At 35.3% G+C, this 22,702-nt stretch overlaps 1 protein-coding gene across 5 annotated transcripts in view; it reads right to left on the bottom strand.

Annotated features, from left to right (window-relative positions):
- The window catches only part of PPIG (peptidylprolyl isomerase G), a 41,025-nt gene extending 21,847 nt beyond the window's left edge, over positions 1-19,178 (bottom strand). Inside the window, exons 1-10 of one of the 5 annotated variants that reach the window (XM_059928058.1) lie at positions 19,056-19,178; positions 18,074-18,153; positions 10,155-10,202; positions 9,752-9,829; positions 9,583-9,657; positions 8,836-8,943; positions 7,967-8,011; positions 6,989-7,076; positions 2,640-2,669; positions 2,409-2,548 (exon numbers count right to left, since the gene is read on the bottom strand). In XM_059928058.1, the coding sequence (XP_059784041.1) occupies positions 2,409-2,548; positions 2,640-2,669; positions 6,989-7,076; positions 7,967-8,011; positions 8,836-8,943; positions 9,583-9,657; positions 9,752-9,812 (547 nt within the window). In that variant the 5' untranslated portion in view covers positions 9,813-9,829; positions 10,155-10,202; positions 18,074-18,153; positions 19,056-19,178. Of the gene's footprint in view, positions 1-2,408; positions 2,549-2,639; positions 2,670-6,988; positions 7,077-7,966; positions 8,012-8,835; positions 8,944-9,582; positions 9,658-9,751; positions 9,830-10,154; positions 10,203-11,767; positions 11,821-18,073; positions 18,154-18,643; positions 18,913-19,055 lie in introns of those variants that run through there. The other 4 variants (XM_059928059.1, XM_059928056.1, XM_059928060.1 and 1 more) reach the window with 4 other exon arrangements.
- Positions 19,179-22,702: the final 3,524 nt, after the last annotated feature.

Below are 22,702 nucleotides of genomic sequence, written 5' to 3'. Positions count from 1 at the left end.
CCACAGTGTAATCCAGAACAGAGCAGGCATGGAAGGTACGACGCAAAACAAATCTGGCCTTTCAGTAACTCCTGCGCAGACAGTAACAAAGGGCCAAATCTTCCCCAACTGATGAAACTGATAAGGGCAAGATATACTTCCTTAGCATGAGTCTGAGGAACACACACTAGAACACGACATCAACTTTCAGCACAAGTTCCTGGCCACAATGGCATGGGCAAAATTAGCATTTGTTGCTTCAGGTGAAAATATATTATAAAAACATAATAATATACAAAGAGTGACATTCATTCACCTTCTCATCCTTTCAGCAAATATTCAAAAACTGACTATTTAGTACCAAAAGAATCTTTACACCAAATTTATTAGAGTCTATGATAACATTTATGGTTTAAGATGTAAGCTTTTTAATTAACTCTTCTAAATATGTAAACCACACAGCATCCTTAACTTTTATAAGCAGAGAATAGATCCTAACACAAGATCCTGAAAGACTACAAAACGCAAGAAAAAAGCCAAAAAACAGTTAATACAGAATAAAAGATGAATACTTTCTAGATGATGTGGGAAGAAATAATGCCTTAAACCAAAATATTCCAATTGTACTGACAACACTTTGAAGAATTAAATAGCAGAAGATTCAGGGTCTAAAATATGCAAAGATTAATATAGATTGCTTTTTAGTTTCTATTTTTTCAAAAAAAGGTAAGATACTCAACGACACTTCATTCTTTCTGAATCATCACGAACACAAGGCATACATTATAACTGCTGTTTGTAAATAACGATAGATAGCCAGACTCTTGAACACAAGAAGTTAATTAAACAGTCCCAGTATGAGCTGCAGCAATATTCCTGTGATGGTTTACAAGGTATATATTTGACATAACAGAGAAGAAAGTGAAATCATTAGAATCAAAGTGGAATGCAGAGAAAGAAAATTAAAAATAAGCCTTCTCCAGGGAATTCCCTGGAGGTCCAGTGGTTAGGACTCGGCACTTTCCCTGCTGCGGGCCCTGGTTCAATCCCTGATTGGGGAACTAAAGAAAAGCAAAATAAAACGTGCATATTACAGAGCACATCAGTATACCTAAAATTTGAGAACAGAATGTTCTACTTAGGGCAATTCTGAAAGGAATATTAAAGACTTTAATGAGTTAGCAACATGTAACAGAAAAAGCTCTAGATCTGGAGCCAGCAAACTTGGGCTTGAGGTCTAGTTCCCTGATGTGGTAAATACTAATCTCCTTGACTGTATCTGTAAAATGAGGAAAATAATATTGGTCTTATACAGTTCTTGTGAGGATCAGAAAAGATTACAGAGACTCTCTTGTTAACCATGAAAAACTAAGTACTGAGATTATTTATTATTCCCTGGACGATTAATAGGAAGATTAGGTCAATTCAATACTTTATTGCTTTCTACACAGATTTGAAGGTAATCTCACCCCATTACTTTTAGAGTGTCAGGCTCAATATCTGTAATAAACAATAGCAGTTACATATTTCTTATATAATATAAAGACTTAAAATACTTACTTAAAAAACCAAGTTCTACCATTTCAGATAATATATCAAACTACCAGTCGTGTTAACTTCAAGTGTTCTTGTCTAAGTAAAAGAAGTTTCTCAAACATGCCAGATGCTTCTGAATCTAAGCAGTGCATGAAGGGGAAATAATTTATTCCCGTAAAGTTTATTAGTCTATGTTAATCTCTTCAACTGTCATCCTCCCCACACTGTCTCTTTCCCTAGAATAATATTTATTTACCATGCTATTTAGACAACTACACTTTTTAAAAAGCCCAAAAAATAAAGTGGAAGCAGATGGATGAATTACTGCAAATAATTCAAGGAAAGTTAAGCAGTTCCATGATAAATGAACAAAGTATGAAGTAAGATAAAACACATTTGAAAACACAAAAATACATTTAAAAACACAAAAACTTCATATTTATATTCACTTTAGCGTAAAGATCGTGCCAACTAATTAGAGTGTGTTTGTTTTGTGTGCGTAAGAGTTATCAGAAATATATACTTGCTTTTAGGGACTTCCCTGGTGGCACAGTGCTTAAGAATCTGCCTGCCAATGCAGGAGACACGGATTCGAGCCCTGGTCTGGGAAGATCCCGCATGCCGCAGAGCAACTAAGCCTGTGCACCACAACTACTGAGCCTGCGCTCTACAGCCCGCGAGCCACAACTACTGAAGCCCATGCACCTAGAGCCCGTGCTCCGCAACAAGAGGAGCCACCGCAATGAGAAGCCCGCGTACCCCAACGAAGAGTAGCCCCTGCTAGCCGCCAACTAGAGAAAGCCCGCACGCAGCAACGAAGATGCAACACAGCCAAATAAATAAATAAACAAACAAACAGATTTTAAAAAAGAGAAATATATACTTGTTTTTACCTTTAGATTTGGGAATTAGCTCTCCACAACTGAGTATCCGCACCTCAGCAAATGGTTTGCTAGCTGCATCTGTTTTCTGGTTTTCTATCTCTCTCACAACTTCTTGACCAGAAATCACTTGCCCAAAAACAACATGATGCCTAAAGAGTCAAGTAAAGATGACTAAATAAAAGCTTCTTATTTTAATATTAATTTAAAGTAGGTTGTAAAATAAATTAAAATAATCTTTACCCATCTAAATGAGGAGTTGGTTTTGTTGTTCTTTTGGAAGTCATCAGATAGAAGAATAAAAACAAAGTCAGAGAAAAACAAAGTTAGCATCTCTAAAAAGGAAAAGAAAATAACTGCATTGGAAACAAAGTAGCAAACAAAGAAATCATATATATGCTATCTTAACATAATAGAATCTTATTTACCTGAATCTTAAATAGAATCGAATGCAAGATGCTTTCGACAATGCATTTTCAAAAACTTGTTTTGAAATACCTATACACTGTTGAAAACTTACATGAAATCAAAGTTGACATTTTGGTGTTATTTCTATCCATCCATGTTTCTTGCATGTAACTGGGTTCTTATTGAATATCCACAGTTGTACAGTGTTCTACTATCTGGGCATACCATAATTTATCAAACCATTTCACCAGTTTATGGGTTTAACAGCAGTGTTTTTCAATCTTAACATTTTCAACAGTTAAAGCCCAGGTCATATTCTGATGTCCTCATACATGTTCTGTTGGACCTGAACAGAAATGGTCCATGTAGTGTTTATAAATTTTTAAATTAGCTGCCAAGACTTAAAAATGTGGATACTTCTATATAAAAATCCAGATTCCAGACCTTTTTGAAAACATGGAAAGACATGGCACCTGGCATGTGGCAATAATTGGTCAGGCCGAGTATCCCTGCCTTCTCTAATACAGAGATTAATCATTAAGTTTCTTGTCCCAGCAGCCTTTACTCCCTTATATTACTTGCCTAAGACCTATGGGTATTTGAGTTTGTTATCCCTAACATAAAGTAAACTTCACACTGAAGAAAGATATCTGCATTACAATTTGGACAAAACCTAAAATTAGCAAAAAGTTAATTTTTAAAAATCCTTTTCTCCACATCAACCTGAAAGCTTTGTAGCTAAGAAAGCTGCTATCTGAGTAGCTATGAAGACACACTGTACAACAGACTGAATATGGGCATTGTACAAGATTTGTTATTTTAAAAATCTTATCAAAAAAGGCATTAGAAATTTGGAAGAAGGAACACAATTTAAGCTAACTTTTGATTAAAACACACACACCAAAAAAAATTCTAACACATACATGTATTTTTAAAAGTTCACCTTATTTTAAAAACTAATAACCGGTTATTGTTTTCTCACTGTAACAGCTATGATCACCTGAACTTGCTAAAACCACCTAGAAATGTAAAAACCTAGGTGTACACTATATATGTATTTGTGTTACATTTAGTGTATATAATTTGCATCAAGATACAGTCAATCCTCGCTTTACAGATTACGTATTTGTCCACTGGCTTGCTCACTAGAATTTATTTGTAACCCCTAAACCAATACTTGCATTGCTTTCATGGTCACTCTCAGATTGGTGAAAAAGTGTTGATGAGAATGGAAAAACTAGGACTCTTTGTATAATGCTGGTGGGAATGTGAAATGATGTAGCCATTGTGGAAAACAGTTTGGTGGTTCCTCAAAGAGCTAACCATAGAACTACCATATGATCCAGAAATTCTATTCCTAGGTATCTATCCAAAAGAATCGAAAACAGGGAAACAAAAATATATGCCAATGTTCACTGCAGCATTATTCACAATAGCCAAAAAGTGAAAACAACCCAAATGCCCACTAAAAAATGAATATGGATAAACAAAATGTGGTATGTATATATAATGGAATGATATTCAATCATAAAAAGGAATGAAGTTCTGATACATGCTATAAAACATGGATGAACCTTGAAAACACGCTAAGTGAAATAAGTTAGACACAAAAGGACAAATACTGTATGATTCCACTTACATATATAGAATAGGCAAATTCATAGAGACAGAAAGTAGAATAAAGGTTACCAGGGGCTGAGGGGAAGGGAAAATGGCTACTCTCTGGAATGATGAAATAGTTTTGGAAATAGTGGTGGTAGTTGCAGAGCACTGTGAATATAATTAATACCAGTGAGTTATGCAGTTAACAAATGGTTAAAAAGGCAAATTTTATATTATACAATTAATATAAAACAATAAAATAAAACATTTTTAAAAAGATTAAAAACTGAAGTTGTTTCCTTTAAAAAACAACAGAACACAGAAGTAGTAAAGAATAGTTATCTAAAAGTGGAAAGAGGTCAGGAGAAACCAAAAATTGGAAGAGTCTGAGAATATACATGAAGGGTTATATGAATTTAACATACGGGTTTTGGTTAGCACAGGAGGGATTTTATTTTAAAAAGTGAAAAATGATAACGCTCAGTGTTGCTGAGGATCTGGTGAAACTGGCACTTATATACTGTTGCTCTAGAGTAAACTACACACTTCCTTTTGGAAGTCAATGTAGCAATATATATGGATAGCCTTAAAAATGTGTAAACATTTCACTAAGTAAACTTCTAGCAACTAACATAAAAGAATTAAAAAATGTGTCAAACAATAGGTACAACAATGTTCACTGTAGCAGTCTGAAAACAAGAAGCAAACCAAATGTTCAAAACTAAGATTAAATAAATAAAACCACCGTACATTCAAACAATGGATTAACATGTTAATTCATATTTAGTGATGTACAAAGAAATTTATATTACATCCAAAAGTTGATTACAGACTATATGCAACTATCTACCTGTATTTTTATTGCATGTAAAGATGCTCTGGGGATGGGATTGTTTTTCTTCTTTTAATCTGTGTGTTCTAATTTTCCCACAACAAATGTGATATAAGTTGTTTTCATTTAAAAAATCAGAAACACCTGTATATAGGCAATTGGCTGAATAAACTGCAGTGTATACATACAACAGACTACTGTGCATCTGTGGGAAAAAAAAGTGAGAAAGATCTCTATGAACTGATATGGAGTGATTTCTAGGTTCTATCATTAAGTGAAAAGAAAAAAACATATACAGTATGCTATCTATTGTGTAAGAAAAAAGGGAAAATAAGAAAAAAAAAATATCTGTGCTTATGTTTGTAAAAAGATATAAAGAAAAATAAACCAGAAACTAATGAGGTTGGTTACTAATATGGATAGGTGGTGGAAAAAAAAAAGGTAAAAAAATGGGGGAATGGAGTGAAGAGTTAGGTGGGAGTGATACTTCAGAAGTATTCTTTGCTTTGACTCTTGGAATCATGTTAATGTTTTAAAAGCTTAAAAAAAAAAAGGCAAGAAATAAATCAACCTGAGAGGGAGAACAAATGAAATATAATCGGAAATGAATTTAACATATTTTGAGTCACAAAACCACACAAAATTTACACTAAAAAGTACTAACCCAAGTCATTTTTAAACATGATAATTTAACTACATACCCTCACTGTAAAAACAAAAATTGCTATAAATAAATAGTGAACTCTAGTTAGTAGGTTACTCTTCACAGTGGTAGAGGATGGCAATTTTTAAATATAGGATTCAACAAGTGAGTAGAAATTTTGAACACACTCGGAGGGAGATTTCTCACTGTTGAAGAAGGGAGTTACAAATGTGGAATAGAAAACACAAGAATAATCCACATGGTGCTGACAGATTAAGTTCTTCTGAGACCAAAAGAGTTTACAGTTATTGAAGAGGAGAGCAAATCTTTACCCATGGGATATGATAAAAAGTATGAATTGCTGACAAGAGCCCTGGTAACAATTTTTTTGTAGTCAGAATTGGAAAACATTAGCACTATTGACTTCGGGTTACAAATAAATTTAGTGAGTAGGCAAATTCACAAATACAGAATCTTTGAATAATGAGGAACAACTGTATTTTACTCTTTATAATTAAGTAATTTATGAAGAGATACTCAATGCAAACATTCTGTTCCTTGTTAAACTTACCGTATAAATTTATCATCCATAGGTAATTCTTTCCTGAATCAATGTTACTGAGATGACTGCAAAACAGTCATTTCTAACTCTAATGTCCTGACTGCAAAACAGGACATTTCTAACACTATAATTCCTTTTACATTTATTAGTTGCATTCTACTAAGGAACAGTTTTTCTTTCTCCCTTGTTATTTATTCATTTATTATTTATATCTGAATGGACTCCTGGATTTCCATTTTATTTGATAATATGATACCATCATTATTTATTTTCAAAATAATCAATGCTCAACTTGTCCTAATTTGGCCAGGGGGAATGCCACCCCTTTAAGCTGGCTCCTGAGTCCTCTTGACAAAAGTCTTCATCTTTTGAAAACTTTAGCAGTACAGTTCAACTCCCCTTTCAACAATTCTTTGTTCTTCCTCCTTCAAAAATCCTCTCCCTCATACGTCCCTCTCCTATTTACTAGTGATCAGTAGCAGGCACACAGAGTAACGACACATCAAAAAAGTGGTATTTTAAATCATCAGATCATAAATTCTTACATGAAGAACTGTGAGCCATTTGTATCCTTCCCTCTGTTGGCCATTGACAAGAGAAATTCTTTGTTGTGTTTAACAGCAAAACTCTCATCTATAGAGAAGCAAAGTTTTCAGTTATAGGTATAACTCCCCCCCAAAATTCATTTTCATTCCTCTTCATATCTTGTGTTCATATCATGTGCTCTTTAGTGTCAGACAAAATTTAGATAAAAGGTTAAAAGAAGAGAAATCCAATATTAACCAATTTCCTCCCCCATCTTTTCAGATTAAAATATTTCTAATTTTCAATCCCTTGCTATAAAATCCAAATACTTTATCAACCCCCTTTCAATACTATTCTTAGCACAGAGAGGCACTCATTAAACTTAATCTCTGCCATGGTAGAAAGAGCAGATTGCCTTCGAATCTTGGATTAGAATTGGAAAAAAGCAGGTGGAACGTGAAACAAAATTTCACTGACTCCCAAAAGAGAAAGATGGGAAATATGAAATTAATTCCACAATCACATGTTTATAGTCTTTCAAATGATCTTCACATTAATAAAAAATTCCAGACAGAAAACTTAAATTTGGGAAAAACATTACAGCCAAATTCAGAATATCAAAGATTAAAAAAAAATCTTCATAGAAAAATGGATGCACAAAAATGTTGATATTGTCACTAAGAAATATAGCTGAATCTCTTTTAATAAAGATTAAGATCAAGCTATGGAAGTTCCTATTCTAGCACTACAATTCTAAAAGTTTATTACAGATCACTGAAACCCTTCAAGTAATATAATGTACGAATGTACCAATCACAAAAAAATCCTACCTTTATAAGAAGTCTATCACATAAAATTTTTCACAAGAAAATTAACTTCGTTTAGTTGAAGGTAGTTGGATATTAGTATATCAATAATCTTATTGATTCAATAGAGAAAAATCAAATGAATAAAATACTAGAAAACATTAAAAACAATTTAAACATAAACATTTTTACCTTCAAAAAATCCTCCATAAATGGATTCCCCTCCTCGTCCATTTCCTAAGAATGAAAAAACATGGACTCTTAGAACTGATAAGTCAGTAATCTTCTCAAAGGTGCTACCTAAACACAATGCTTCTTACAAAGTAGCTACTTGAATGATTTTGAATCAACAATACGCAAATGTTCACAGCAAATTATAAGACTTTAACTTAAAGTCAATACTGACAAGATCCCAAATTACTTTCTCTCCTCTATGATACAACAGTATGAGTGTAACAAAGCTTATTAAGATCTGTAGAAGAAAGAATGTTCAGATTCTAATGATTATGTAGGTCTTTTAACAGAAATTACTAGTAGCTTCTCAAAGTGTCTTTAAAAACACAGTTTCAATGTTTTTACGATAAGAGAATAGAGGTAAAAACCATACTGTAGTAAAGAATTACTGGCTGTGATAAAATCAACATGAACACTGATAGGCTACTAAGAGATAAATAGTGTTTTGGTTTTTACCCAGAAGCTAATTTCTGAAATTAAGTCATGTATCAAAGATGAAATTTTTTCCTGTGTGCTTCCTCCTTTTTATCTATTTCTATGAGTACTTCTATTTTTTTTTTTTTTTTTTTTTTTGGCCACGCCAGGCAGCTTGCAGGATCTCAGTTCCCCAACCAGGGACTGAACCCAGGCCATCGGCAGTGAAAGCTCCGTGTCCCAACCACTGGACCACCAGGGAATTCCCAGTACTTCTAATTGTTTGACCAAAGATTAAGTGGGCTGAGAAGAAAACTGGACTAGTACTTCTAGAGACTTGTCTAACTTTGAGATCCATGTATTTAACAAAGAATATAAATATATGATTTTCTTTGTGGGAATCAAAGTCTTACCTTCACTGAAGTCACCACCTTGAACCATAAAATCTTTGACAACTCTGTGAAAGAGACAACTTTTATAATGTAATGGCTTCTGAGTTGATTTCCCTGTCCCCTTTTCACCTACAGAGAAGAAAAATTAGTAGGCTGTTAAGTAGAAAAGAAATTAAGGAAGTAGTATTAAAGCAAAATTAATGATGAAATCACAAGAAAAAAATTTTTCCCTACTTCTTTAATTTTGTATCTATATGAGATTATGGATGTTCACTAAACTTTTTGTGATAATCACTTTATGATGCAAGTAAATCAAATCATTATGCTGTACACCTTAAACTTATACAGCAGTATATGTCAATTACACCAATAAAACTAGAAGAAAAATTTAAATAAAATAAATTAAAAAAATATTTAAAAGTTAAAATAAAATTAATGATGAAAGCTTTTGCCCAGTAAAATACACCTCTCTTGACCTATACAGACTTCTTTAAACTACAGAATTTTAACTTCCCTCAGGAATTTGTTTAAAAATTCATTTAAAAAGCACCCATGCTTTTCTACTGAGTGTAGAAATCAATCTCAGATACAATCCCATTACAATTAATATGTATAAGAATTACTTTCATGTCTAGTAAATGTTGCATAGTAAGCATGCTGAGAAGGAAATAACATGCATGAAAAAATCTAAAACATGTTACATAAACAATCAAAGCAAACTGAAGTCAAATGGGACTACTATTAGGGCAAGTGAAAATGTCAACAAACCTGTACAAAGACAACGAAAGTTCTCGCATGTTTTGGGGCACACATCAGAAAATAATTCAAAGACAACTCTTCCAGCTGAAAAAGAAGATAGTTGGTTTAAATTTCTTTGCTAACTTAAAATATTAAGTACTTATATATAAATGTTAAATAGGGACATTAATTTCCTTACCAGGTTGATTATTAATGGCAATGTCAAAAAAACATCGAGGACGCTGAACCTTTATTCCCATGGCTTCAATACTTCAATCTATGAGTAAAATACAGTTTCAGGCAAACAGACGAAAACAGCAAAGATTTTTCATACATTTCTGAGAACAAAACAAAACTCTGTGGAGCATAAATGAAAAATGTAGTCTGAATTTATTTTAATATTTATTTCCATGACATAAATCACATGAATTATTCTTTTCTTTGAGAGATTAGGTTGCATCTTGTGAGGCAATCAGAAAAAACATTATAGATCTAGCCATTATATAACACAATTTCTGTTTTAACAACCAAATATAGATTGCCACCTCAAACAGAAAATTGTATTAAGTCTGTATGATTAGTGAACTAAGCAGGCAGATTACCTTAAAATAGAGAAAAATCAAGGACAAGCTGATCCAATCTTTTTGTGCCTAGAAAACATAATAAATTTTGATTAAAATGGTGGAGTTTTTAAAAGAAAAACATCCAAATTCCCAAAAAATTTCAAAAATAATTCCCCAAAGAAGAAAGAAAGTGGGATACTTTAACAATAGTAATATATGGTAGATTTACATTCTGAGTAAAAATACATTACATTTTACATATAAAGCTATTTTTTGATCATAAACAATAGCTTTTACTGATACGCTAGTGTAGACACAAAAAATATCTGTAAGTGAGATACTCTATGTAAGTTTTATCTACATAGCAGATAGCTATTAGTTAAGACATTCTTCTGATAGGCGTTTATTTTAAGGACTTAGAATGTTTGAATTGTAATACTTGGTGGAGAATGACAGGGTAAGGTGAAAAGCAGACGAAACAAAGGCACTGAGTGTAAATAGCATCCAAAATGGTGCACTATAAAAATGACAGTTTCATCTGTTTAGAACAGAGACTAACTGAAATGTTTATGCGTTTCTGAAAATTACAGTATCTCACAGCTCAGTAAGCAGTGAATGATATTTTAAATCCAGTGAAATTTTTATTGAGACAATTTTAGATTCAGTTATAGGAAATAATACATAGAGATACATGTTTCCGCAATGGTAACATTTTACAAAACTACGGTATAATAGCACAACTGTAGCATAAAAGCATAACAATGCTTATACACTTCACATTTCCCCAGTTCTACCTGTACTCATTTGTGTGTGTATTTATTTAGTTCTACACAATTTTATCACACATATAGGTTCATATAACTACCACCATTCCTATCAATTTTACACACACCACAAACCACAAGTCAGAATACTCAACAATAAAAGCATGGAAGGGCTTCCCTGGTGGCGCAGTGGTTGAGAGTCTGCCTGCCGGTGCAGGGGACATGGGTTCGGGCCCTGGTCTGGGAGGATCCCACATGCCGCGGAGCAACTGGGCCCGTGAGCCACAACTACTGAGCCTGCGCGTCTGCAGCCTGTGCTCCGCAACAAGAGAGGCCGCGATAGTGAGAGGCCCGCGCACAGCGATGAAGAGTGGCCCCCACTTGCCGCAACTAGAGAAAGCCCTCATACAGAAACAAAGACCCAACACAGCCAAAAATAAATAAATAAATCTAAAAAAAAAAAGAGAGAGAAAAAATAAATAAATAAATAAAAGCATGAAAGACTTTGCCTAAATTACCAACAATTTGAAAAATACAAATTCTATGTATTTATTCTTTATTGCATGGAAAGGGGGGGAAATACCATTTTCTCACAACTTCCTCCATTTTTTATTTCTAAAAGATACAATATATATACTAAAAATTTGTTTCACATGAAATAAAGCAAAAAAGATGCCTTTCAATCCTCCAGGAGACTATAGACATAGACTTCCTGAAAACAATAAAACAAAACTTAGTAATTTTAAAATCTTGCCAAGTTTGTTGCATTAAGTTTTTATTTGTATAGAATTTCAATTCATGCACATTTGAAGTTGAGAATACATTGAATCCATAAATCTGAGGAAACTATCCTATCTTAAAGAAAAATATTAAATTACTACTTAGTACCTGATTATCTTTTATCTTCTAAATAACTTTTACAGGCCTTCTTAAATTCTCTACTTTTGAGGGTAGAAAAAGAGAAGAGGAAGTTTAGTGATTTACTTATTTTCCTCCAAAAAAAAAACTTGTAATTTGTTTAGTCACAATATCCCAGGTAGAGATTTTTATTCTTACAAAATGAGTATAGTATAGATAGCACTGCCCAAAACATATTGAATTGTTTACAGTTATAGTTGATTTCCTATTTACTATGTTCTTGAAAACAGACTCCAAATGTGTTACACACACATACACAGAGGGAATATTATACAGTCACAAAAAAGAAAAAAATCGTCCCACTTGTGACAACATGGATGGGCCTTGGGGGCATTATGTTAAGTGAAATAAGTCAGAAAGAGAAAGACAAAAACTGTACAATCTCACTTACACACGGAATCTTAAAAAAACCCCAAAACCTGAACATATAAAGTACTGAGAATGTAATGTACAGCATGGCTAATAATATCATGCTGCATATTTGAAAGTTGCTAAATAGACAATCTTCTCATCACAAGAAAAAAAATTTTGTAAGTATGTGAGGTGATGAATGTTAACTAGACTTACTGTGGTGATCATTTTGCAATGTATACATTTAATAAGTGATCATGTTGTACATCTGAAACAAATATAAAGTTATATGTCAATTACACCTTAAAAAAAAAAAAAAAAAAAAAAAGATTTACACCAAAATATTAACATTGATAATACCTGGGCCATGAATTTAAGGGTAATTTTTATGTATTTCTGTTTTCCAAATTTTCTTCAACAAACAGGTACTAATTTTATAAGCAGGAAAAATATTTTAAAAGAAATACTAATAAAATGAGATAACTTTCTGCCTATTAAAATAGCAAAGATATTTTAAAAGAATAATTCCCAATACAGTACGCAACTCCTCTGGAAACATACGTGAAACTCTTAAGTTTTTATACCTTAAACTGGTTTATACCTTAAAAAATCTAATTGCTAGGAATCTACTGTAAGGAACTATCTTAAATTTAGAAAGCCTTCATGTATAAAGTTGGCCATCTTAGTGCTCCTTTCAGTAATATACTATCAGAAGTAATCTATTCAATATTATGACAAATGGTTACATTATGGTCTCTAGTTGAACAAAATATCATAGTTATTGAAGCAATGCTTACAAAGATTAATAATTTGGAAAATGCTCATAATTTGTTAAAAATAATCAAGATATAAAACAATATATGCAATATTATTATAATCACATAAACTACTCCTAACCCTGAAATTCAAAGATTTACAAAAAGAAAAAAAAAGACTGAAAGGAGGACTTCCCTGGCGGCACAGTGGTTCAGAATCCGCCTGCCAATGCAGGGGACACGGGTTTGAGCTCTGGTCCGGGAAGATCCCACATGCCACAGAGCAACTAAGCCCGTGTGCCACAACTACTGAGCCTGCGCTCTAGAGCCCGTGAGCTGCAACTACTGAGCCTGCGCTCTAGAGGCCAAGAGCCACAACTACTGAAGCCCGCGCACCCAGAGCCTGTGCTCCACAACAAGAGAAGCCACCGCAATGAGAAGCCTGCGCAGCACATCAAAGGGTAGCCCCCACTCGTTGCAACTAGAGAAAAGCCCGTGCACAGCAAGGAAGACCCAACGCAGCCAAAAAAATAAAAGAAGATTGAAAGGAAATAATCACTATGGTGTTTGGTTTTAAGACTGGAGAGTGTTTTGGCCTCACTGTACTTCTTTCTACTTTCTTTAACAAACATAACTGCTGTTATAAATAAAAAATTCATAATAGAATAGAAAATGTACATATAATTTTCTAAGATTATAATGTACACGTCTGCGTGTGGTTATAATATATATTTAGGTTATACCATGTGGGGATACTGTACTTTTCATAGAAATAGATTTAAATGGTTGCTTGAAATAACAAATCAAATATGCCTTAAGTTTAAGAAAGATGAAAGACAACATATTATTATTAAAAGCACTGTACAAATATCTTGAGTATGTAAATGTTCTAATATTAATGGCTAATGAAGAACAATGGTGACACAAAAGATGGCTCAATGCTATGTCTCTAACATTACTGAAATCAAATTTTATCTAATCAAAAACAGGACACAGTATTTCCTCTTCATTATTTCCTGGTATTACAATATCTAAAATCAAACACAAGACAAACATCTGGTCAATTTTTCTTTCTTTCTTTTTTTTTTTCAAGAAAGAGTAAAGAGAAAACAATACTGAGAGATACCAAAAATACAATTCAGGGAAAAAAGTCAAGCCTATGCAATTTTCAAGTCTATGCAATTTTCAATAAAATAAGTCATGAATTTCCTAAGGATAGTACATAAAGACAGCTTTCAGAGCAGTAGTCTGCAGGTGAACTGTTCACTGCAAAGTTGTTTAATCTAAATGAGTTGCAGCTATTCTATAAAATGCAGATATAAATTTTTCTTTAAAAAAAAAAAATCACCGTATGTAGCAACATGCCCCACTCCTGTACAGCAATCAGCATAGTGTGCCCCTTTAGATGAGGTATATATATGTTCCAGTTCGACCTAGTTTCCACTATTGCATGTTAGCTGTTACCATTTATCATCTACTTGACCTCTTGCATTCACCTCACCTGCCTCTCTCAGACATCTGAGTATTTCATACTTAATTTCATTTACTTTATTTATAATGAAAATACTTTTAAAGATATCAGTAAAGTTAATAAGCTCACTGAAAAAAGTTAGAGTACACAAAAATGCATAAAATCCTGACTTTTAACACTTTTATGTATATTCTTCCACTTTCTTCTAACCAGATAGAATTACAATATGTTGTTTTAAATGTTTATCAACACTATCACAGTCATTTTTGTATGTCAACAATATATAATATAACAAAATTTCAAAATATTAAATGCTAGGATGTATAAACTTCTGCAACAAATATATTTCATAAAAATATCAGAGAGATGTAACAAATTCATAAGTAAAAAGTTTAATCTTGTAGTTTCATACATAAAATAATTTCCATATTCACCCTAAAGTAACATGAAGGATAGGGGTGGGGGGGGGGGCGGGAGAAGGACACAGGCAACTAATTATTAAAATATATAGTAAAGAACACGGTATTTGTAATTAGGCAACAAATAATGCAGTGACTTTATACATTCAAAGAATTACTTGGAAGTTTCACACAGTATGAGGGAGTCAGCATAGCATTTGGTCTTGAAAAAGGAGACAGTAAATACTTTTAACTATTAAGATGACAAGCGGGTCTTTGACCTTTCTGATTCCCTTGGCTAATTCCTAGGTGTCCTTAAAGATTCAACATAGCCAAAGTACACTCTGGGAATTTCACCGACTCTCTAAAGTTTAAATGATTCTCGTTTGTTGAATTTTATTTTCATTATCATAAACTTGTCTGTAAACTCCTTGAACTCAGATCCTTTATATCTTCAACACCAAGCACAATGCCTGGCCCAAGACTACATTACCAAAGAGAATGCGAGTTAAAGCATGAGCAGAAGCTGACTCTTACTCAGTGCCTTTTCTCCCATATGTACTGCTTCTCACATGGGGTATCGCTAATACGAACCTGTAGTTAGTAAACCTTCTCAGCCTATTCCACAGTTGAAATAGAGCCTGTTTTCTAGATCTGCCTACTAGGGCTGCCTTCTATTAAGTGTCTATTTTCTTTTCTTTTTCCTTAAACAGAATCCACCATAAGAGAGAACCTCTTCAGTTCAATACCAAGAAACAAAGATGGGAAGTTCTCATCTGCTTAAGTTTAATAAAAAGGTAACAATTTTCATATAAGACTTCCACCTCTAAGTGCAATCGTATTAAGTTTAACTAAAACTATAGCAGATCTTGAAGATTACTTTCAAAGATGGCAATCTAACATTCACATTTTACATTCATTCTTTACCCTACCTTCATGTAATTCACAGAGATCAAAAGAGAAATAAAAATGGATTGCTTAAAAAACGTAAATACATTTACAAATGCCAGATTGCTAGCGAATTAAGTACAAACAAGTTAACGTTCTGAGGTGTCAGAAAAAGGCAACTATGATCTTCTGTACAGTTCCCCTTCCCTTAGTGTCTCTGACAGTCACAAACCTCTGCCCTGGTAAAAACATAATTAACAGTGTATAGGCACTTACTAAATTCTTAAATCCTTCAGAAAACTTAAAAAGAGATAAGCTGTAATGTTGCCAAGTTCGGTGTTAAATAACTTTTTGCATATACAATCTGAGAGACATAAAAATGTAGTACAAGTATGTTAGTACCAAACTAAAAAGCATATACCAACTGGGAAATCTCTGCTAATATTAATATTGTACCTGCAATTATCTACACTCTTATAATGATAAATTTATCCCACTGTCTTCAGTGATAGAATCACACCATCTTAGCAATGTGTTATTCAATCCAGTAACTCCTAAATAAAAAATTACACACTTTTGAAGTTTGAAGGAAATAGATAATCTGGTCCAATCTTCTGATTTTATACACTGAGAACAAGAGGATTAGAGAGCTGAAGTGACTGGCTCAAAGTCACAGGCGGAAAAAAAAGCAAGAGTTTTCCGGTTAAGACTACAGCTTCACTGTAGAAACTAGCTTATTCACAAATATTCCAGATAATGGCTTACATAATTTTACTTTTTGCCATATGACCACAATGCAATGATTTAATTGTGAATAAACCTTAAGCTAAACTTTATGCACAATTAACAGTAGCTTAATATATAAACCACCAGGCTTCATGCAACTTAAAAATCAGTAAGTTAAGGACTCATTCATGTTTTAAAAATAACCATTTTAATACCAAAAATTGATACCTATATTTATAAGTATGATGTATTTAAATTTCAAGAACAAGTTGGTAATCATTTTAAGCCACTACTCAAACTAAAACAAAGTGCAAAAGATTTCCTGTCTGGCACTAAAAGTACACAGTCCCAGTTACAGCAGTTTTCTCTGAGTATTTATAAAACTGCCTGTAGTAAATTTCAAGATGCAAGATTTGCCTTACAGAAATAAAAATATACTGAGTTCTTATAGAGACCATATATGCATTAAACCAGGTCAAAACTATTCACACTTAATCAAATGAAAACTGAAACTTGGTGCTAATATTAAAGAAAAAAAAAGAACAATACCACTACGTAGCAGAGAGATTTGCAACAAACTCTTCAAATCACTTGAATTAATTATCTATGGATTCCAACTACATAGAACAAGTAAGACACCTTAGTACATCAGGATACAGAAAATAAACACATTATAATTCTGTTGAAATATCCTACAAATAAAACAAGGGAAAACATCAACATGTATTTCTTAAAAGAGCAACATTTGAAGAATTAATTGTAGATGGTGTCCTGATAACTAATAAAACTAGTTCATCCTACTATGAATGGCTACCAATTTCCCTTTGCATAGATAATGGATGCTGCCTGACATGAAATCTAATTTAAAATATGCAAAATATCAAAAGGACAAAGACTTTACTTAGAGGCCACCGATACTGCAAGACCACAATAACAAACACCAAAAATCAAAGGCCTTGAACAAGTCACAATAAACGTAATGTACGCTCTTCACTTCACTCATTCGAGAACCACAGAGTTCTTTTACACAGAACTTTAACAAACCTGAATATTTATTTTTGAAGCCCACAACTGATGATAGTCTGAAATCAAATATCATTTTATAGATGAAAAAAACTGAGGTTCAGAAAGATGGCTGGGCCAGAAACAAATCCAAAGTTTCTGACCTAGGAAGTTTGCATACTTGTACACCCCTGACAACAGGGGAAGGCAACCGTGACAACAGCCTGCAAAGACAGAAACCTTAAAAAGGTAAACAAAGTTAAAAAACAAAACGAAAAAAGCACATAATCCTACTACAAGACAAGACCCATTAGGATCTCAGTACACCAACAATCCTGAATCATAAATTAGAAAACGTTAATGTAAAACGAGCTCTGTTTAAAACAGAAGTATGTAATTTCTTATAGAAATAATCCCATCTCAAATGGTTAAACTAAAAAAAAGGAGCGGAAGATAAAACGGGTAAATTTTCGGATGCATAAAAAATATGAATGAGAGAAACAGCCATTCTAGATATCTGTGCCTTTTCTGGATTTTATACCTCGATTTCAGAAAATGTTTACACACCCCCTCTCCATCGTCTATACAAACCGGGAAATTACTGGCCATTCTTTGCCAAACGGTAATCCATAGACTCACTCATATACTTTTCTATCTGGTTTTAAGCTACTGAAAATTAACGTACCCCCTAATTTCCGCAACACTTAATTGTTCCTTGGTCGTATTTCTGATCACCACTGCAAAAACTTGGTCCTGCATAAAGTACTGTTGTGGGAAGAAATTAAAATCAATGCACAAAATGGTGCTTTTGTAACATTTCCAAAACGACTGAGAGTTTTCCATTCCCACAGACCTCGATTCAACACCTTAAGAGACTAAAGACGAACCAAATTCGCACACTTCCCCCAAGGCATATGGAGCTCCGAAGCCATCACTCTCCTCCAAAAGAGTAATTATCTCCTCCTAAAAGGCCTGCGCAGCTCACAGCTCCTCGGAACCGTGGGAGAACTTGGAGTCAGCTCTGGGATGAGAAGGGAAGAGCCTGGATTTGAGTTTCAGGAGAATTAAGTGGCCTGTGTCACTTCACCACGCACGATAACCGGCTGTGAGAGGAAAAGGTCGGAGTAGGGGGAAAGCCTGTCTTCAGCCTAATCTTAAACCCTTAGATCCAGGCTCCTCGCCTGCCACTCTCCAACCCTAATCTGACAGGACGGCAGGTAACGCGTCCCACCTCCCCACCTATCCTCCCACCTACCCCGCATTCGTGCTTAGTCTTACGATTTTGAAGCATCAAAATCACCCCGGCTCCCTAGAGTTCAGGCCACCATCGCTGCCGCCATATTACAGCTTGTGCGGCAAAATGCGTCAGGGAGGGAGGTGTGCGCCCGAGTGGAGAGGGCGGGGGCGGGCAGGGGGAAGGCCGTTTCCCAGGCCTGCGAGGCACGGTTAGGAAGCCTCTGCAGCCACAAGAGCTGCAAAACTAGCGCCACGGTCCTTGGGGGCCGCCTCTGGCACCTGGCAGCCCCGATACCTCGAAGGGAAGACGGTTAAGTCGGTCTGGGCCTATCGCGTCGGCTCCGCCCCTCTCCTCGGGCCCTTCCCGCTCTCGTGCCCCGGCACTGCTGCAAAGGTCGCCACCGAAACAACACGGGCCCCGCGCCACCTACTTGCACCAGTACACTCTCCTCTTCCCGGGGTCCAGTCCTTTAAATCGCTTCAAATCTACCGCCGCCAGAAAAGGCGCTAAAGCCCACCGACCGCCTCCCTCCCCCCAGTCCCGGCGTGGAGGGAAAACGTCGCGCCGGAAGTACGTCACGGCGCGGCGGACCGCATTTTCGGGTGATCCCTCGCTCGCGTCACCTCACCCTCCCTGGAGTTATAGGATTTTGGTGTCTGTTAAATGCCTGGTTTATAGGTAACTTAATGCTTTCTGTGTGAGTTGATTGAGAGCGTTTGTAACCACCATGTCGTTCGTGAAATGAAGTGCTTCACTTAATAAACATTTATTGATCCTCTGCCAGGGTACTGGGAAGGAGACCCTACCTTCAAGGAGCTTCCAGGTCAGCTTCCAGTTAACGCTGTGACACAAGTTCTAAAAAACAGAGATGAACAAAGTGCTATTTGAGAAAAGGAGGAAATTATAAAGGGCATTGACGCTCTTTGTTGTCGTTTTTAAATATTCTCACAGCAGCCCCATGATACAGATTATTATCCTTGTTTCACAGGTAAAGAAATTGAGGCTCAGGGAAGATACGTGCCTCCCTCCCAGACACACTGTTCCTAAATACCAGAGCAAGGCTTTGACTGCAAATCCAGTTCTCCAGGGGAGAACACTATTTTAGGACATATATTGTTATTTAATTGTTTTAACAGGCTAAGAATCCCTAGATTGTTAGAATTAATTCCCCCTGCTACTCAGGGGAGTTGGCGGCAATCATTGTGCAGATATGGGGTGAGTGAGTTTTAAAGGAAACAGCTAAGAGGATTTAGATTTTATTACTGTATGAAAAGAACGTTAAGTTACAATCATTTAAATTTTTCACTCATTTACCTGAGGTAAATTAGTAATTATCAACAACAGTTGGGCATGTGGTACTCTTAAGCATCTTCACCAATTTTATTAGCTGTAAAACTGAGAGGACAATCCCTGCCACTTTTAAGCCATTGCGTTCATTGCAGGGGAGCAGCAGCATAGTCTTTGAACAGTTCAGAGGTTGTATGAATTTACACTTTGCAGTGAGGAGGGCAATTCTGCAATACCTTTAAAAATCCGACTTATACTGAGCCCTCTATTAAGACAGATTTTTTTAAGCATTGGTTTGTTTGACTTTTGTTCAGCTTCCTTCAGAATATATTTTTATTTAGCTATGATACACAGATTTATTTCTTAGATTTCTACTTACTGGTAGAGGTAATGTGTGACATTGGTGTATTCTCATTGGTGAGACACATCTTTGAGTATATATTACAGATTATACCATAGTTAACGTTTTGAGGTGTACAAAGGTGACATTACTAATCTTGTTCTAGGATATACTATCTTCCTAGAGAGATAGACTTTCATATGAAATGACTGAAGAATTATTTAACAGTAAAATATTATTAAGTACTTAGATATAGTATACATTATAAATGGTCAGATTTTAGGAGATTCTTTTTTTTTTTTTTTTTTTTTTTTTTAGGAGATTCTTGAAAGAAGTTTTGAAGCAGCATTACAAATGTCCATTCAAAGACTGGTGGCTGGTGCTGAACTATGACAAAGTTTTCGCTGCTCTTTTCTTAAGAAGAGTTGTTTCGGGGGGAATTCCCTGGCAGTCCAATGGTTAGGACTCAGCGCTCTCACTGCTGGGGCCCCAGGTTCAATCCCTGGTTGGGGAACTAAAATCCCATAAGCCGTGTGGCACGGCCAAAAAAAGAGTTGTTTTGTTCATTTTAATTAAGTATGTCACCTTTTCTCAGATGGTTATAGAATGTGGTAGTTGTTTTCTTTCTCTAGATGTCCTTACTTGGACAAATGAAAAATTGGCATGCTTTGCTGGTTCTCAGACATGTTGAAATTTCATTGGTCTGTGAAATCCAAAACGTTCCCAAATAGATTTGACATGGATTTATTGTTCCAAGAAGGAAGATGTTGCAAGTAAAAGGAAGTATTTTTATCTCCAACAATATGGTGGCTTAAAGAACAAAGGATTTATTTCTCTCTTACATAATAGATCTGAGGTGAGAGGGCCAGATCAGAGGGCAGCTTTACTCCATATAGTCAGTCAGGACCTTGAGTTCCTTATATATAATTCCAATATGCTCCAGGGCCTTGACATTGCATGATTAGAGTGTATTGCCAGTTTCAGGCGGCAGGAAGGAAAGAGGTTATGTCTTAAGGCCTAAACCAGGAAGTAATACATGCCACTTTGCCTCTAATTCCATCAACAAAAACTTAATCACAGGACCAAACCCAATTACAAGGTACTGAGAAATGTAATATTGACATGTGTCCAGAAATAAGAAGAAAAGTTATTTTAATAGAAAATTAAGTCTGGGCCACATATCCTATTAAAACATAGTTATTTGAAGAACTTCTCTGGTGTGCAGTGGTTAAGAATCCGCCTGGCAATGCAGGGGACACGGGTTCGATCCCTGGTCCGGGAAGATCCCACATGCCATGGGGCAACTAAGCCCCTGCACCACAACTACTGAAGCCCGTGCACCTAGAGCCCGTGCTCCACAACAAGAGAAGCCACTGCAATGAGAAGCCCATGAACCACAACGAAGGGTAGCCCCCGCTCGCCACAACTAGAGAAAGCCTGTGCACAGCAATGCAGACTCAACGCATCCAAAAAATAAATAAAAACTTAAGGGAAGTTAACTGGGGCTTCCCTGGTGGCGCAGTGGTTAAGAATCCGCCTGCCAATGCAGGGGACATGGGTTCGGGCCCTGGTCCAGGAAGATCCCACATGCCACGGAGCAACTAAGCCCATGTGCCACAACTACTGAGCCTGTGCTCTGGTGCCTGCGAGCCACAACAAGTGCCACAACTACTGAAGCCTGCGTGCCTAGAGCCCGTACTCCGCAACAAGAGAAACCACTGCAATGAGAAGCCTGCGCACCACAACGAAGAGTAGCCGCCTCTTGCCGCAACTAGAGAAAGCCCATGTGCAGCAACGAAGACCCAACGCAGCCAAAAATAAAATAAATAAAATAAATAAATTTATTTTTTAAAAAAGATAGTTATTTGCATAATTAGTTTATGTGACCATTTTGTACTATGAGCAGACAGAAGATTTGCTGTGATGTTGCTAGTGTTTTGAAATACATTTAGACTCTAGCACTTGTAGGTGGACTGTTACTTAGGGTCACTTTTATTAACAGATTTAAAGAAAAAAATTTTATAATCATCAAAACAGTTGGGTTTCAAGGGGTGACTTCAGTTAGACCTTAACTTACTTTGTATGCCTTTTTTAAGGGTAGGATTTTAAAATTAAAGTTTAACATATATTCATTAACTGTAAGTATAGCTTCATACATTTTTACAAAGTGAACATACAGGTGTAACCTCCACTAGATTAACACATAGAGCAATATCAGCATCCCGGAAGCGCCCCTCATACCCCCACCCCATAATGCTATCACCCCACCCCTATCAAAGATATTTCTATTCGGAGCTCCATCAGCATATATTAGTTTCGTCTGTTTTAGGAACTTATATAAATGGAATTATGCATATATTTTCATTTGTGGCTGGCGTTTTTGCTCAATGTTGTGTTTGTGAGATTATCAATATTGCTGCGTGCAACAATAGTTTGTTCTTTGTAATGTC

This window comes from Balaenoptera ricei, chromosome 7 (assembly GCF_028023285.1).
Source record: "Balaenoptera ricei isolate mBalRic1 chromosome 7, mBalRic1.hap2, whole genome shotgun sequence".
NCBI classification, from domain to species: Eukaryota; Metazoa; Chordata; class Mammalia; order Artiodactyla; family Balaenopteridae; genus Balaenoptera; species Balaenoptera ricei.
Note: the sequence above shows the minus strand (reverse complement) of the source record. Positions and strands in the feature narration are given on the sequence as shown.